The 18,714-nt window shown below is 47.6% G+C and overlaps 1 protein-coding gene across 1 annotated transcript in view; it reads right to left on the bottom strand.

Annotated features, from left to right (window-relative positions):
* The window catches only part of ARHGAP31 (Rho GTPase activating protein 31), a 61,636-nt gene extending 43,194 nt beyond the window's left edge, over positions 1-18,442 (bottom strand). Inside the window, exon 1 of the mRNA XM_040594981.1 lies at positions 17,456-18,442. Within this exon, the coding sequence (XP_040450915.1) occupies positions 17,456-17,555 (100 nt within the window). The 5' untranslated portion in view covers positions 17,556-18,442. The remainder of the gene's footprint in view (positions 1-17,455) is intronic.
* Positions 18,443-18,714: the final 272 nt, after the last annotated feature.

Raw genomic sequence — 18,714 nt, 5'->3', positions numbered from 1 at the left:
GATGTTCCCTGGGAATCCACTTTTGAACCTAGCTTGCCCGGCTGCGACCTGAGACTCCTTTATAAATCTCATCAGTAAGACAGCATTGGCCAACAGAACACAACAGCTAATCATAAAATCTGAAAAATATCCATTATGTGCTCAGCTAGTGACATTTTAAAGCCTATAATTTTTTGCATCTGTAGTCTCCTGGCCTGTAGTATTTACTCTCCCTTCCTTTGGAGCCAAGCTAGAGACAGACTCAGATAAAACCCCTGCAGCTAAACACCCTGGATTTCAGGGAACTGGAACTCAGGCGTCTGTACTTCAAATTCAGCCCTGATCAGAGCAATCTGAGAAGAACCAGTTCAAAATGAGCTAGGGTCCAGACAGGCATCTTCATCTCCCACTTTGGGCAGGAGGCAGCAAGGCCAGTGCCAGAACTCCGGAGTGTAATCCAGGCAGGCTTTTGAGATACGCAAAACTCCAGTGTAACTCACAGCTTCGTAGACCTGTAGATCTCTGTAGACAACAGAGACAAGGTCTTTTTTCTTCTGATTCCAGGTTTTGTTGGGGAAATTCCTAACTTTGCATTGGTAGCATTTGGGTAACCTTAGTCCTCTTTTACACAACAGCCTGGGCACTCCTGGCAGGGATCTTTATAGAGGGTTTGAAAAAAAAGTACTGGAAAAATATGAATTTGGAAAACAGGAATGTTACAACCTTGCTAGCACAGAGGCAAAATCTGTTGCTCGCACACAAATTTAGAAGCAGCAACGGCAAAATCCTTTGAAAGAAAACAGCAGTGATTTTTATTATTGCCTTATATGAGTTCAGAATGTTGCAAAGTTAAACAAAGCAATTATAAAGCTGGGTATTTAAAAATACTTAATGTTTCACAGTCTCCTTTGAGATGAATCAGGTATCCAAACATCTGGGGACTGCAAAATCCATCAGGAAACACAGACAGATGAGACACATCAAGACAGGAAGGTTCAGGGCTGCCATCGGAGAGACGAGGAACAGCAGGAGATTCCCGCAGCTTCTTTTGGGTAAGAAATGTTAGCACTACATGGATGTGTACACTAAACAAAAAGAGGAAGAAAAAGAGAGGGCTAAAAAAGGTTTTTGCAAGTCTCCTGCTGTTCTATGTCTTTCTCACTTTGCTCTGATCTCTCTGTACATGTCACTGGCTGGCAGGATGACTGCTTCCTGATTCATGATTTCATATTTAATTCTTTCTATATAAAAGGAATTTAAAGGAAATTATTACAAATGGTTTGGCCACACTGCATCAAGTCATTGGAAACTATTTCATTACCCCTGATGGGGGTTTTTTCCCTCTCCTTTTTTTTTTTTTTTTTCTCCTTTAAGAGAAAAGTTAGATGCTTTCCTAAACACTTTCCAGACTTGAGCTATTCACAAATTGCATGTGGAAGGCAAACACAGCACAGGCCTGGAAGAAAGAGGCTCTCATACTGGACACCCCAGTAGCTTGGGGCGTTGCAGGCGGTGTCCTCGGCAGCGTTTCCTTTCAGAGAGCTGCTGTTGCATGAAAATGCTTTGGGTGTAGCAATCCTGTGCTCATCCCACAGGCAGTTCATGAAAGAGGCAACTGTTCCGTGTTGGGAATTCAGAGAAGCCTCTGGCCAGCAGCGGCTGCTGGAGGCGCCCTGATTAAAGCCCCATTGTTTTGCCCACTCCAGCAGCCCTGTAAACTGCTCCCTGATGAAGACTCTGCCTGTCCAGTGGTTTGGGAAGAGGCAAATAAGTAAATACAGTCGTTGCGGGGAATAACAAAGATTGGAGGAAGCAAGGAGAGAGGAAGCAACAACAACAACAAAAAAGTCTTTTAATGCACTACACTTCTTCAAAGGCAAATGCCAAGAAGTTGGGTTTCTGGGTTGTGTTTCTTTTGTCTTTCTGACTCCTGGATCTTGCTGTACTAAGGGCTTTCAGACACTAACAAACACGTTGCAAACACAAGAAGGGGTGTTGCAGGAAAAGGGCGTTGAGATCATGCTTAATCAAACTTCCTTACATTTTGATAGCTACAGTGCTGCTGTATAAGTCAATCATCTCTTTGCCTTTGCAGGTCTCCGCAGCCAGCACAGCTGAGCCACACACTTCAGGCCAGGACCTGTATCCTGATGTTAGCACATGGCTGATGGGTTTCAGAGGAAAAAAACCACCCAGCTGAGTTCATCCCCTTCTCATCTCTCAAAGGGCGACAAACAGCATGATCTAAAAGCAGAAACATACTGGAGACTACAAAACCAGAGAAGTTTTGATTCATAGCACAGGCTTCCAAAGCAAAGGAAGCTGAGGCACTGCATGCCCTCAGCAGGCAATGAAGCTGAGCACAGTTAAATGTTAAGTCTTGAAAGCTTATCCAAGCAAGACAAAGCTGCTCTTGCTCACACCCATATACTCTGGAGCTGATCAGAGACTGAAGTTCATTTTAACATGAGTTAGGCAGCAAAGGGGGAATGAAAAAATGTAGTTAGCTGATGAAAAACTGCATCACTCTCAATGCAGTAACTCAATGGCACGTCCTTGTACTTTCCAAAACCAAGCTTGTTTAAGGGCTGAAAGGAGCCAGAAATAATTCCCTCACCTCTCACACTGGCTCAGTTTTGGGTAAGAATCTGGAAGAGGTTTGGATAACAAGAGTTGTTGGCACTGTGAGCACCTTTCCTTTACTCTCTGCTGTTTCTGATGAAGGCTGTTCCCATCTATCCTCTGGCTGGCTGCACCCAGAAAAGCATCTCTTCATCCTATCCTTACTACCAAAGATGCCAGGATTTTGAATCTTGCTCCCACTTATAGCCCTCTCTCTCCCACCATCCACTGGCAGGCTCCAGTTGTTCCAATAAGGTCAGTTTTGCTCTCAAGCTAGTTTTTCCAACCTTCCTCTCCTCCATTTCAAACATAATGGAATTTCTTCACATGCTTTCTCCACTCCACCTTTGCCCTTATTCCCTTTCCCCATTCAGCCCCTGTAGTCTCCTTTTCCTTTTCTCTGCCACACTTCTTCCCTCCCAGCTGTTTATTTGGATATTATCACTAGCTTCTATCGTGAACCTAAGACTGAGTCTGGTGCCAAAATCAGAATAAATTGAAATTGCTGCCAGTGACTTGTAAGGGGCAGTCTTTTCCCTGATCCAGTAACACACCACATCCCATGGTGTGCAAAGAAAAAGCTGTGTTATTGCATATTCTCCCTTCCAAATCAGAGACTATAAAGTGAAGTCTGCACTCTTGCAGAAAGTCTTTGTAGCAGGGGTGTTTTTTTCTCTTTCTTTGTCTTTTTTTTTTGTGTGTGTGTGTGGTTTTTTGTAAAGATTAGCAGAACTAAGGACAGCATCCTGGCCAAATTCCACTTTAGGGTAATCTCTTCTGCTATTTCAGATAGATGCTGCATTGTTTTTCCACTTCCTAGACCCAGAGGTTAGGGGGTAAATGGCTGTCACGTTCTCTTCAAAGCTAAAACATCATGTATCGGGGCAGAGGCCTCACTGACTCAGGAGGAAGCACTAGCAACCTTCCTCTCCAGGTCTGTGATGCCACCCTGGTGTTCCTCACACCTCCCTCTGAGGCTCTTGGTATGGGGGCTGCCTGAGACAGGCAAGCTGGGCAAGTGCCACCCTTCTCTGCCCCCACTGTCATCCAGTGCGGCATTCCCCACAGCTGCAGGAGCCCACTTTTCAGTACTGGGTGACAAAAACAGCTGAGACCCTCCACATTTAATAATAATAATAAAAACAATAATAATACTGAGAACTTTGTATGGAAAAGAAGACAATACCAGCATCATCTAACCACTGAGGGAAGCAGAATGTGGAAGAAGAAGGAGTAGCCTAAGATCTCTGAGTCAAGCAGTGGAAGGAGCAGAGCTTGCCATAGCCTGCAGCATGCCACCGGTGTAGCTCCTACCACCTTTGCTCTCTGTGTAGTTCCAACTCCAGTCTGAGAAGCTCAGCCTTGAGTCACTTCCAAACACCAGAACGTAAAGGGAAAAGCAAAAGGTGTGCTTTTAAACTGCTTCCATGTCCACCAGGTCACCAAACCAGATGCAGGATAAAGGAAACCATGCTGAAGGTACAAAATCTAATTTCACATGTGAACGTCCACGCTCTGTTCGAGCCACCGGTACTGCCTTGGCACAGGGCACGGAGTGGATGGCACTGCCCAGGGCATGCATGGAGCTCTTCCCAACATTTCAGACAACTGTGCTGCTGGTAGCTCGGAAAAGCACTCAACCAAAACCGCTGACACGTGTCAAATCGCCCCAAGCAGCGTTACTGGCCTGGCCAAGTGCATTCGAGGAGCTACCAAGCCAGGGGCACGGAGCCCACGTGCCAGGGGCTGGCCTCTTGCTCCCTGGGCCGGGATAATTGGACATTGTTTGGCCACTGAATCACCGCACTGTCGGGCTGTGGGCTTGTCTCCTAGGGACGAGCTAATTAACATGAAACTGCCAAGGGAAGGAGAGGGTCAGAGGTGGCCCTCACCCCTTCCTCACCCCCATAGTAAGCAGGAGGTTTGTGCACAACCACAACGTCCTGAAGGTAGAAGGATGGGGAAGGGGAGGCAAAGGGAGAAGCTCCTTGAACACTTCCCATTCAAACCCAAATACAAGACCCCTCATCAGACATGGGAGAGGATTTTCCTGCCGTATCCCAGTTTTCACTTGCATTCGGCTCCCTGTGAACTTGCGAGCAGCCCCCAAAGCCACCCAGAGATCTCAGCAGCACTCAGTGCCACTCTTGCTGCCTTCTGTCCCTTGTCCCCCATTGACTGAGGTCCTGCTCCTCACCACCACAGCCCAGCCGAAGGGCTGAAAGCACTGCAGAGACAAGGCTGCACTGAACGTCCCAAACTCTACACCGGCATTGCCAAGAGGTAAAGCAAGTGGTGCTATTGCTATCAGCCTCTTTTCAAGGAGGCAGAAGTGGGGAAAGGGATGGAAATTAAGGCACTTTACAGGCTAAAATATCTTCCCTTAAGCACAAGAACTGATGTTGGGTGCACCCGCGCTGTCCACTGAATCACAACTATACAAAACCTTTTTATATCCTGCAAACAGTCTCTGTCAAGAGGCAGGAACACATTATTCTGATTTTCCCCATTCTCCCAAAGAAAACACATGTCTCTCCCCCATTTTTCTACCAATCCTCACTTAAATTGGCTTCATAGGTATATAATGTTGCAAAGAAAAGCCTTGCTTTCACCCTTTGTCCACCTGCTAAATCCTCCCACCATCTCACAGTGAGTTCAAATCTGTAGTAAGAGATGCATGAAAAATCCCAAGTAGGGAACCATTATTAGGGCAGGCATAAGCCTCCAAAGCCCTTAGGATCCAGAGCTGCAGTTCATGTCTGTCTGTAATGCCCAAGAGCTAACATCAATAATTTAACGAGTGCCTTACATCCTGAAATATTTCACAAACTGCAAAAACAAGACTCACTCCACCCACCTCTAGGCTGGGAGGTGGCAGCTGTTGAGCTGAGCAGAGCAAGGCTACGTGACACTTTAGGACATTGGGTAAAAAAACACAAATCATGGTTCCAGCTGAAATTGCTCCTGGAAAGGAAAAGCATGGACATGTGTACAAAAGTCCCTATCCCTTAGAAACAAAAAATAAACCAGAGCTTTTTTAAAGGGTTGGGGCCCTTGCTTTTCCCTGTGCCCAAATGGCAATGTTTCCCTAAATGATGCCATGGCAGCAACTTGACTGAAGTGATCCTACGCTTGCCATCTTCTGAATCATCCAGATTACCCATTCCTGCCACAGATTTTTTTTGGGCAACTCCCATGCAAGCGCTAACCAGACATAAACCTGCTTAGGGTGTAATTGCTGCAACCGCGGCTTAAGGCTGAACAGCAGCACATTTACTGAGCTGCCATGTTGAGGAGCCTAAGCAGTATCCAGTTAATCTTCTCAAATCTCATTATTGCAGCAGAGTGACGGGTGTTTTAGCAGGCTAGAAATGAGGACTAATTAGGACTCCTAGCCCTTCTTTGTATTTACTACGTTGGTTCCATCTGCGCCTCTGAAGCACGTTTGCGAGCAATGCCGGGGGGCTGCCTCCACCGCCATGCTCTGCCTGCCACCCCCAGGACCCCAAACTGGAGCTATTGGGATTTGGAACTGAATTTCCTGACTCAGACCCCGTTTGTGGCTTTACACAGCAAACCTTGGGCAGCAGCGTGCGACTGGTGCTCGCTGTCGAGCCAGGAAGGTAGAATAATGGGCTCAATAGATCAAAACCAGCTCTTCCCATTTACCGCTCCTAAGCCCGCCTTAGGCACAGGCGCTTGATGTATTGACTCTGGCAACATGTGCGTACTGCCATCCTGGCAATAAAGTTATTGAAATGGAGTAGGGGGGGGGGGGCGACACACAAAATAAAACAAACAAACAAAAAAAAAAAGGAAAAAAAAACCCCACCCTAAGAGGAACTGAAAACTTTTGAGAAAAAGGAGAATCCCCCACAACCCTTCTGTAACTATGAGCTGTCACCTCAGGCAAAAACCCAAGCTCCTTTTAGAGATTCCAGGGCATTTGTTTTAACTTCTTTTTGCTGCATTCCTCTACCTTGTTGTACTTTGGGTTTCCAACCAGGACTGGAGGGGAAAGAACAGGATTATAGAAGGAAGTCTGTTGCTCTATTTTTCTGGCTTGATTAGAAGCAGAAGATGCAATAAATCTCACAAGAGAGTTTGTTCTCATTTAGCCTCTCATGTATCTGAAACTACCTGACCAGAGCAAGGGTAAGGAAAATGCAATACCGAGTGGAGCACCCTAGGAAGATGAAAGAGCAAAATGGGAAAGCTGTTCCCCTCTCGGATTTTGCATAAGGCAAGCAAGCAATTCAGTCGTGCTGACAGCTTATTTATTTCACACAATTGCAGCACAGATGCAAGAGATCCAGAAGGAGGGTCACCCTGCCCGATCACACCTCTGAACCTCCCGAGGTGTGACTGCCATCCCTACCAGCAGCACCATAATGTGAGATGAACAGGAAAACAAGCACTAGCTGCACATGGAGCAAAGGGGTTTCCCCATGCTGGTTGGTCCTGTTTCGCTGCCAAACCTCCTGTCTGCAACAGGACTGACAGCCACGTTCACTGCTGAGATGGCAAATACAGAACACTAACAGTATCAAAAATATCCCAGCTGAAATATTCAAATCCAGGTAAACACCACCCTATCCCCAGCCCTTTTCTCCCAGTGTTCTGGGTTTGCTAAATCAGCATTTTTTGATGAGGCAGTGAATATAGAGGGTGAGATCAGGCACAGGTCTAGCCTGGATTCTCAGCCCTGCATCTCACATGTAGAGAAAGTTTGTGAGCACGTCAGCACCCTTCAGAAAAAAGGGCAGGACTAATGCTGCCATGTCTGGTGAAAACCAGCCTGGTATCCTTTAAATGAAGTTTGTACTGGAGAATCTGACCTGGTCTCCTGTCTAATACTCTTTAGGAAACAAGTTACACAACTTAGGTACAGCAGGAATGTCTCCTGGCCCTTTGGATGTTCAATCCCTATTTCAGAGCTGCAGGTATAGCTCCTGTAACCATTTCACCACGTGACAGTATCTAATGACATTACAAAACCAAATGCACACGTTTCCAGATGGGAGAGAGCAAAGAAAGGACATGAGATGTAAAGAGAGCTTTGCATTTGGTTTGGGGTTTAGTTTTTGTTCTTTCTTTAACTGTTCTGTGCTTTACAGAACTAAACAAAGCCTCCTGTTCCAGATGATAAATCTTCAAGCTGCTCCTGGTCCCAGAGAGCACGGGAGATAATAGCATTTCCAAAGGCATTTAGTTAGCTGAGCCTTGAGTGTAGAAGACGGCAGAGAGAGGAGCTGGAGATAAATGGCTGTGAACCCAGCTCAGCTGCTGAGGGCATTTCTGAGGGCAGCAGCCACAGCTGAGAATCCTGCACAAGGATGCAAGGATGCACGTTTCGCCTCCCCTTGCCTGGTCCCCGTGCTGGAGAAGGGCATGTAATAGCCACCACAAAAGAAGCAAATCTGGCCACAAGCCCCCCAGTTTGGTGCACAGTGCCTCTGGGGAGGTGTACAACCACCACCTGAGAAAGGTGTGCTGCTTCACAGCGTTATTTGTAGGCTTTGTCTTAAACCAAGGCTCCACACAGCTTTCATTAAATGCAGCGTATCAGCATATTATATAAAGCATACGTTAATTCAAGCCAGCCAGCAGCAAGACTGCAGAAACCGTTAAAGAACAGGGGCCCTTTATGAAAAAACAATTCATTTGCACCATTAACCAGGGCAGAAAGAATCCTTTTCACTGTCCCAACTGCATGTTAGTTATTGACTGAAATTGCCAGCCTAGGCTGGGAGACCAAGGCCAGTTTCAGATGGAAACTGTGTAAGTTACTAGGAACATCAGAAGAATCAGGAAAAGCATTGCCAGCAGGTCAAGGGATGTGATCCCTCCCCTGTCCTCAGCACCAGTGAACCCACACCTGGAGTCCTGTGTCCAGCTCTGGGCTCCCCAGCACAAGAAAGACTTACTGGAGCAAGCCCAGCTCAGGGCCACACAGATGATTAAGGGACTGGGACATCTCTCATATGAGGAGAGGCTGGGATTGTTAAGCCTAGATAAGAGAAGGATCAGGAGGGATCTTATTGTTGTGAACAAATATCTGACGGGGGAGGGAGGGCGGGGAAGAACAGGGAGTCAGGCAGGGTCTTCCCAGTGGTGCCAGCTGACAGGACAAGAGGCACAAATTGAAACCCATGAGATTCCATCTGAACACAATACTTTTTTATTGTGATGGTAGTCAAAGGCTGGGTCAGGTTACTCACAGAGGTTGTGGGGTCTCCATCCATGGAGGTATTCCAAAGTCAGTTGGAAACGGCCCCGGACAACTGGTTCAAGCTGACCTCGCTTGAGCAGAGGGTTTGGTCTAGATAAACTCAAGATGTCCCTGCTCATCTCAGTAATTTTGTGATTCTGTAACATTTTCTACTGCTGTTAAGGTGACTCTTCCTATATGGACATTAAATCACCAAAGCTGAAGAAGCCATCCAGCCAGCCCAGCACGGCTGGAACTGGGGCTGTCACACAGCACCAGCTGCTGGCATGAGGATGGAGACAGGCTGGTTTGAGGATAGCAACTGAGGCAGAGGAACCAAAGGCAAGTGCAAAAAGCATGGGTTTTGCTCTAGCCCTTTCGGTGCGCTGTTAAGACCAAAAATGTCTCCACTGGGCTGAAAATGGGAGCCTGATCCAGCTGCAGGGTCGTGTTCAAGGCAGGAGGGTGAGACAGAAGAGGACTAGGACCTCCCTGTCCACTTATGTGGTGTGCGCAAAAGACTTGTAGCATTAGGGACTGAACTTGTTGCTTTCACACACAACGGTAGCATTGATCTGGCACTTGAGTGAGGGTGAAGTTTAGTATTGGTGTCTATAATTTCACTGTCTGCAAGGGCATAAACATTTGACAACAAGCTAGGTCTTAAGCCCATGGCAAGTACTTTCATATCTGCAATCACACTGGTGCAGAAGACCAGAAAGTCTGCTTGTAGTTTCAGATTAATATAGAAATATAAATAGAGCGTTACATTATTGAATTAAGTATGAAAGTTAATAATACAGTCAGCGCAGTTGCCCCACATTATTTAATTCGACACTAAATTCAATTTCTGTTACACTGTTCTCTGTCTGTGTCCATTGTAAACATGCTGCAGATTTATTTATTTATTTTTGTTGACAATGCAAAACACATTCACTGAAGTTATCAGCAGAGAAGCTGAAAGCTCTGGCATAGGAACAAAGGACAGCTGGGGCTTGGGGCTCTGGGGACGTATGGAAAGTAGACACTAGTAGGCAACTAGCAAGACCAGTTGCCTTTAAAGCAACCAGTGGTGTGAGCCAATTAGCAGCTTTTGTATTGTAATAAGGTATCTGCAGGTTTCCATGTCAAAGCTCTAAGTGCATCTGGCACCCTGTCGGTGGTTCAGGACTGGAGGCAGACGCCAGTAGCTCTCCATCCTTTAATCATCCTCCATTTATATTTCACGCTTAGGAAAACGGCATCCAATGCAGATCGGAGATCCAGTCGAAGCCACCCCACCCCAGGTCTTTCAGAGAAGGACCAGGTATCCTGTTACTGACGGGCTGTTTTCATTTCCCCTATTACTGTTAAAGGAGAAATGAAACACTGGAACATAAATCTTTGGCACAGCCCTGACTGCCAGCAAATGTTGCTGCTGTAGAACTGCATCATATACGCAAAGCCTGAGTTACAGACGCAAGCTTTCTAGTATTTTGTTTGGGTCATCAGCTCTCCAAACTTAGAACCAGGCCTACACCAAAACTTTGGATCCAAACACGCCAGACTGGTGGTTCACCGTGCCTACATCAACCTATGTTGCACAACCACCCTGTGCAGCGCCAGCATTTCATCCATGGCAGTGATTCCCTTGAGCCTTCTTGAGCTGTGATACCACCATGCAGAGAAGCCCCTACTCCTTGGTTTCCCAAGTTCAGATGAAATCAGCTGTTACCAACAAAGGGAAAACATTTGCTAAATCAAAATATGTTTTCTAATCTAGAATCTGCAGGCAAGACATGTGATTCACGCTGTTCGCAGGGAGTGGGGGAGAATGCAGGATCAAAGTGGGGCTTAGTGCATGCAAACGACACGTGTGCCTCCTGCAGCGCTTGGTAAGGGAAATGTAAAGCAGGAGGCAGCATGGAAGGGCTCTCTGCTAATCACACAGCGCCAGCAATGGAAAGTTAACACAGAACAAGGAGCTGAGCTCGCAACATGCGTGTTTAACTGCAGTAACACTGTGCCACAGAGGCACAAAAATCCAGCTCCCAAGAACCAGAAACAGATTGAGGAAGTAACACGAACATCATCCAAAACAAGGAGGAACAGTGGAGCAACAGAAGCAGACAGATGGCTCCTGCTCCCGTTGTTCCCAGTGTCTTCTTGCTCTCACTTTGTTGCCATAGAGGCTGATATCTGGGACTCATAATGTGATGCTCCACTTGTGAGAGTGGGTGGAGAAAAAGCAGCCTTTATGTTATTAATAATTTCCCCCACATTCTCCATTTTGGCAGCAATGTTTCTCACTCCCCTGTCTGCTGGACATGCCTTGGCAGACTCTGAAAGGCCAAGGAGCTGGTTTCCCCCCCCAGCCCCAGCCCAGCTCCTCCACCTGCCAATTCATGTACTCAGCCCTCAGGGCCCCTCTGCCACTGCTCTCCTCCACTGTACAATAATACAGTTCCCCTTCTCTTGTCCCCAGACCTCAGAGCTCAGCTGTCCCTTTTGCTCCCATCACAAAGATGAGAGGATGCAGCCTTAGGTATCCACGCAGGCTGCACAACTACAGCCAGGGGTAGACCCCACAAAGCGCAGGTCAGGGAGCTTCTTAGGATACCAGCAGTGTGAAAATGCAGAGCAGGCTGCAGCAACATGCCAGACAAAAAAAAAAAAAAAAAAAAAAAGAGAAAAAAGAGGATCAATGCATTTCAAGCCAGCTCAAGAGGCTGTTCTTGTCCCGTTCTCCTCCCAGACCCTGCTGCTTCCTTCCTTGCGGGGAGAGAAGTGTTTGCCTAGCCTGAGTGAGGTAGGTCAGGGAAGAGATCTGGATTGAAATCAGTTTGGCTACAGAAAGAGAAAAAGGTTTCTTTTCAGCTCCATCAGTTCTTAAGACAGAAATCCCCAGTGCCACAGTTTCTAATTTTGAGAGTGGGATGAATGCAGCTCTTCATTCTTCTGCAGCAGATTAAATGAGTGTTTGGCATTTTCATTTTTCCAAGGGGACTTCAAAAAAAAAAAAAAAAAGGGCCTCATCTTTTCCTCCACATTGCCATTAACAATCCTTCAGCAATTTTCCTAGGCTTTTCTGCATGCACTGCTAACCAAAAGCACCTACCCAACAGTCTGGGCATGCATTCACTTCAAAATACCAACACAGGAAAAGCATCTTAAAATAAATATACTAAGTGGACACAAATGCATCTTGGTGTAGTACACACTTACATGTGCTACGGGCTTGCATACACCCTCACGCACATCCCTGCATGCTCTTATCCCAAAACGTATGCAGCTGCACATGCGAGTGTGAGGAAGGAAAGCCACACGACCCAGAAAAGCTGCTTCACATCTGGGTAGCAGGTTTAGCAGTTGGCTCCGAGGGGAGCCTGTTCTCGAAGCGAACTGCTTTCTTCCTGAGTGACAGGTCTCCTCATCCATCTGGGGGTGGACGAGGCAGCTTCTCAATGAAACCCACTGCGTCAAAGTCAGGCAGAAGTTGGCATGCCAAGGGGCTGTACCAAAACAGCCAGGGTATCCAAGGCCACCTGTCCTCTCTACAAAGCATATGATCGCCGAATTACTGTTACTATTTTCCCTCAGAAATACTTGCCTATTCTACAGCAAAGTCTTGACCCACTGCAGCTCCCAGAAGCGGTTAAGATCCTGCTTGGAGAACCAGTGCAAGCCAGAGCTACCATGTTTTTATGAGACCACTAACACTACATGAGGACTTTTCCTCACTCTTTCATCCAAACGCAGTTGTGACAAGGCAGAAGCAATCGTTGCACAGCCACACAGCTCAGAAGAATATCATATGGCCTACCCATCTTGTTGTCTCTTTCCCCACATTACAATCCAGGGGCTTGTAAGGTTTTCCTCACCCTTACATTTGCAGGCAACAGCTCCCTTTCCCTGCCTGGCTGCTGTTCCAGAGTGCTGCTGGCCAGCCCTGCGCTCTGCCATGGCAAGAAGGAGCCTCAAGTGCAGGGCACGAGGGATTTGGTGGCTTCAGAGCTCCTCAGATGAAGCAGCCCTATTTCTACAGCAAATAACACCGCCAATAAGCAGCATTAGACAAAGAGACAGAAAGGGCTTTGGGTGCTACATGCTCAGGATGAGAGCCATTGAGGGAGCTGTGGGGAGTGTGGGAGGGGGTTAAGGGGAAAAGCTGAGCTCATTGCATCCCAACCAGACACATAAGGCAGGAAACAGATGTGCAAGAAACCACAGAGGGGTACAGCAACAGCAGAATTAACTCTCCAGAAGATAGGAGCAGCTCAGACACATAGAGCTGACCTGCACCCTGAGAACAAGGCGTCTAATCTGAGATTTGGCTTTTTGCAGTCCTGGTAGCACCTCCTATCACATCTAGAGACCATCATACTAAAAATAAAGGAAATGATTCAGCCTTTCTCCAAGCCCTTCCTGGCTCTAAGCAAGTAAGCAAAGGTAGATCTGAACTAGTAGCAGCTCCTATGCAAAAAATTGGATTATCTTTTACCAGCACGACCCAATTTTTGTACATGCTATGTGTATTTTCATTGTAAAAAAGTGGCAGTTGTACCTGGCTGTGTACCTGAAATTCCAGTCTGAATCTCCCTCGGTTAGAAGTACCAGGAGTATCAAACTTCATTTTGACTTAGCCCCCCCCACACTTTAACAGCTTTCACTTTTCCAGCCCCCTCTTACAACAGTTCTGTGATATAACCAGAAGCAAGATCACTCTTAAGCAGTTCAGGCTGTCCTGCCCCAGCTAAGGTCTGTGCCCAGCCCTGCATCTTGTCTTCTCTGCTGGCCCACCCGTCACTAGAGAATTATACTGTTGTTATTGGAGGAACTGGGGGGCTGACGTGCAGCCCCCACTGACCTCAGCAGAGGCACCATGTGCTTTTTTGTTCTGGAAACCAGGCTGGTTAGCAAGAGGCCAAAACATGGCTCTAATGTTAATCCTTCAGAGCTAATAGCTCCATTGCACCTGCACACCACTTTGGTAAAATCTGGCACAGGAAAACGGTTTAGTAGAGAGCATTAGCACTAACTGCCTCCTGCATGTCTGTCTATCCATCCCCAAAAGCCTGGCACTGCTTTCCAGTGAAACCCTGACACTCCCAAAGATCTCTTGCCTCCGTGTGTGGATTCAGTGCTGGCAGCAACAGAAGAGGGACCGTGTGAAATCAGACAACTTTTACTCATTGGTATCGCCAGCCACCATTCTTTTATGTCTTATGTGAGCTTTCCCTCAAATCCACTGCTATTAGAGTCATTGTTTGAGAATGTTAGTGGGAAGGAAGAGAAACTTAATTTTTTCCCAAGTTTCTAACCTTCTTGCCAGGGGAAGGACTTGAAAACGCAACTCAGATGCACAATGAAGTTTCAGAAAACAGAAAGCAGAAAAAAACCCAGCACTGATTTTTATTTTATCTCCTGTTCTTTGTGGCCTGAGTCATGACTTTAAATGCTTGGGAGCACTGATAGCAGTCTGCCTGCATAAGGAGCGTGACCAGCCTCTGTGTAGAGACTGTCAGCAGGAAAAGGCCAAGTAGGGTCAAATGCGTTAGTGACAGGAACTGACTTGAAATACAGTAAATTTAACACATCTGAGCTTCCAACCAGCTACCAGACAGCAGCATCTGTCCATCACCACTGACCTGGGTCAGATCCAAAAAATCAGCTTAAGGCTAAAGGCTTTGTATCACATTTTTAGTTTCCCAAGCTGCCTCACTATACCTGCCAAAGTCTTTCTGTCTACACTGCTTTTAAATACTTTGTAGTTCTGCTGCAGCTTTTATTGTATTATCATAAAGCTCTTGGTAACAGAGCCTTAGATACATCTGTCTGATTAGGGAGACAGTGGGATCTTTTCACCCTTCGCTGAAATGCAGCCATCTCTGAAGCAGGCTATAGCAAGCTACTAAACAGTTAAATGACAGGGAGGAAATGCTGATACCTTAAGCAGAATAAAATTCTCTCCACTGGAATTTGGCAACTACACGGGGACTAAGGTCCTTGCAGAAATCACAAGCTGCTCTTCAATAACCGCAAGTATGTAGGGACTCAAATTGTGCATCTCCTCCACAAAGCATCACACAAGTGGTGCAGCACCCCCTAACTGTAACGGCCATGTACTAATCCGGAGGGGAAAAAGCTAAACTGAATTGTCTACACTAGCCTCGGCCATCCACACCCACCCCTCTCCCCGTGCTCGCTTTGCCATCCCCATCCCCAGCAAAGCTGGTCTCCACTTCTCTTCGCCTGTGCGTGACTGTGCAGGACCAGTCACACAAAGCAACACTGCAGGATGGCATAAAGCAGACCCCAGCATGAAAGACGAACCAACCTGACTTGTGTCCTGCCTGTCCCACAGCCTCTTCTTCTTTCCCAGTTAACCCTTCTGGGTGCATTTCAAAACCTGCTTTCACAAAGGTCCATAACAAAACATTTTCTGGACAGCAGCCAAAGTGCTCTCCCGGTCCTCATCACTCCCACACACCGCGCACAGTCTTAAGTCTTCATTGCTTCCAAGTAGGGAACAACCACAGCCTGCATCCTGCCAGTGAAACGCATCTATCTAAAGCAGAGACAAAGTTACTACTTTAATTCTCTACCAAAGCCCTCCCTTGCAGGAGCACTGGCTTGTCACTGGAAATAATTCTTAGCAGGACAATTCAATTATCCCCAAATCAACCACCTCTCATACCCTAAATGTTCTTCTAATTTTGTTTTATAGTTAGAGGTAGCAAATTTATGAAGTCCTGGTGACATCTGAACCTTCATTTCTTCCCAAGGTGTCACTTTGGCATACATGGTCACATTCCTATTAATCCTGAGAGCCCTACTAGCAACCAAGTGAATATCTGTAACACTCTCCCTTCTTCTCCCCCTGTCCTGACGAATGGAATTGTACCAATATGACTTACACCCTTCTCAATAAACCTATAACAATTGAGTCTTTCATTTCTGGATCCCACGGCACTGGGCAACGGGATGTGCTATTCAACAATACTGCATAAAGGGAAAGGAACTTCATATTCTCCCCCACTGCTCCTCAGCACGGAGAGACAAGTAGGTTGGAACTGTGAACCATCCCACAAATGAGTCTTGAGGCAATGTCCTTCTTTCTTGTGCCCAAAAACTATTTTAAAAAACGATGAGATTTTAGGTAATAAATTTTGCTCTTCTGGCATAATTTCAACTGCAGTAACTGTGTTTCTCCCTTTAAAACCCCCCTTGCTGCTTCAGCTGAATATATTGCCTGTGCCTGCCTTCCCTGCGTTGTTTTTCAGTGTTCCTGTAAACAGCTGTAAATTGTACCTCCACCACAGCGGCTCATGTTAGCACTGGATGGAATTTATCTATCTGTACCTCACGCTGGCAAAGTGCTATCAGTTCATTAAGTCTGTTATTTTTGCTATTTCAACTCAATTGCCATTAAGGGCTATATAAGTTAAAAGATACAGTAATTGTTATGGATGACTCACGGTGAAATTGAATGACTGGCTTTCCCCCGTACCTAAGTAAATGCACGTATATAACAATTTATCTTGGTGATACATGTACTGCCGTCTTCGCTGTGCAACGGAAAGGAGTGCTGTGATGTAGTCCATCCCTCTGCCAGTGCAGTTCCACCCTGCACTTCATCAGCCATGCTCATCGGCAAATGAAAGACCTGATTGTACAGCCCTCCCCGTACAAAGCTGACATTGCTGCTAGAAGCATTTTTTTTTTTTTTTTTTTTTTTTTTTGCACAGGGTAGCCTGACCTTGCTAAAAGTCAGTTAATTCAAACTGGAACATAATGCTAAACCTGGAAGATAATGCTAACGTCAGAGATGGTAACAGGCATATATTTATTTTTCCTCTTGCTAAACAGCAGGTCTTTATGCCAAACTCACAACTGCTTCTCTCATCAGCCAACCCTCTGTAAGAAAAACTGTTCTGCTCCTTCCCTCATCAAGGGCTGACCATTTCACCTCTGATTTATTGGAGTTACCTCTTGTCTGAGCTACCATGTTCTCATCTGATACCTGGGGGCATGGAGGTCAGGAGGAGGAGGAAACGAGAGAAAGGTAACAGGCAGGGGAGTGAAAACATACGCTCAGTTGCCCCCTACACCTCACACCCATCCCTACTCCACCTCACCCCCTGGTCTCAATCATGTCTGCGTCCAGCAGGGAAAGGACATTACGGGAACTGTACTGGAGTCCAGGAGGGGCAGACAGGACGTTCCCAGTTCCTCCCTACAGCCCTGCAACACTCTAGTCTTGGGACAATTTTGAAGTCCGGGAGCAGGCAACGCTAAGCGCCATTCCAATTTCCCAACCTAGCTCTCTGAAAGCCTGCCGCTCCCTTCCACGGCCAGGCAGATGGGAGAAGGCACCCCACCATACGGCTCACTGCCTCTGCCCGCACCTTAGGCAGCCCGAGAGCCACAGCCCAGCCCTTTGCCCACACACAGCGCTACTCATGCAAGGGACATGCAGATGCATCACCAAAGCAATCTTCCGATCGTTCATTCATCTTGAGTAAGCGGGCAGTGACTCCACTTCCCAGGGGTAACCCAGCTCCCTCAGCCTTGTGAAAGGTCTCAATGGCAGTCCTACGGGTTAAAACCGGGGGGGCACGCTCTGCTTCTCCGCAACCCGAATGAGAATAAAGAGGCATTTACCATCCTGCCCAGAGCTCTCCAGATACTCCGTCAGGTCACAGCCGAATGCGCTCGCGGCTCCCTTCCTCTTGAGTTTCTGTTTGGCTCCCTTGTTCTTCATGAGGTTAGTCCCAAAAGAGGTTCACCCCCCTCCTGCTTGCCCCCCTCCCCCCGGCCTCACGCTGGGCAACAAAAATCTTGCTCTTCTCCTCAGACCACTGCCCGTGTCCCGTTCCCAGGGAGCAACATCAGGGGTCCCGTACACCGTCCAGCCGGAGAAGTAAACATTAATCCCCACCAGATGCTGGGCTGCTCCTGTGGCAGAGGAAGGTCAGGGCGAGAGGAGGCTCCCCAGCCAGCAGCAGCAGCGATCATAGCCCGAGCCCGGAAGGGTTCTCATCAGAGGGAAGTGGGTGGTGGACGGGTGCCCGCATCGGAGCTGGCAAGTTGGGGGCAGGCAGTGGCGGGGGACACACACACGTCTTTCCCTCAGCGTGGTCCCGGGACCCTCCACAGCCACCTTCTGGGTTTCGTCAGCCACGCTGTCACCACTTCCAGCAGCAAGCGTCCCAGCCTGGTCGTCCTTCTCTCAGCTTTTGGAGGAGACTGGAAGTTCAAACGGACTAATGAAAAGGGACTGGGGAAGACTCTGCACAAGGCTCCTCGTTGGCTCCCCCCCTTCCCCTCCTCCTGCCTTCGGACAGTTAGAGGAATGAGAAACCAGCTTCCTGTCCTGACTCCCGCTCGCTCGCTCGCTCCATTCCCCCGTTTTACAAATCCTAGGATTATCCAGCTCAAAAAAATGCTGAAGGGAAGTTAGTTGAGAAGGGGGGCGGAGGACAGTTTTTGGCAGTAACGTGCCTGCATGTGTGTGTGTGTGTGTGCACGCGTACAGAGAGGCTGCGGGAAGGCGGGGAGAGGAGTTGGGGTACGAGGGGGAGGAAGAGGGAAAGCCTGTCCTGACAGTCGGCAGATAACGGACTGCCTGAGAGGAAATCACTGCCAGCCGAGCCGCAGCCCGCAGCGCGCTCAGACCTTCCCGCGCTGCCAATGCTCAGCTCTGAAAAGGCCCGACAAGGGGCCGGCGAGGAGGAGAGAGACCAGGAGCCGCCCCAGTAAAATCTCTGCCGCTCTTCATCAAGTCATTCGTCGCAAGGCGCCTTCCTGCCCTCCAACACGGCTCCGTCACCTCAGCGTTTGCCTTCCTTTGCAGAGGCGCAGGCTGGAGCCACCGCAGTGCAAGAAGGGGGCAGAAAGCTGGGGAACTAGAGAGAGGGAGG

This window comes from Falco naumanni, chromosome 5, assembly GCF_017639655.2.
Source record: "Falco naumanni isolate bFalNau1 chromosome 5, bFalNau1.pat, whole genome shotgun sequence".
NCBI lineage: Eukaryota > Metazoa > Chordata > Aves > Falconiformes > Falconidae > Falco > Falco naumanni.
Note: the sequence above shows the minus strand (reverse complement) of the source record. Positions and strands in the feature narration are given on the sequence as shown.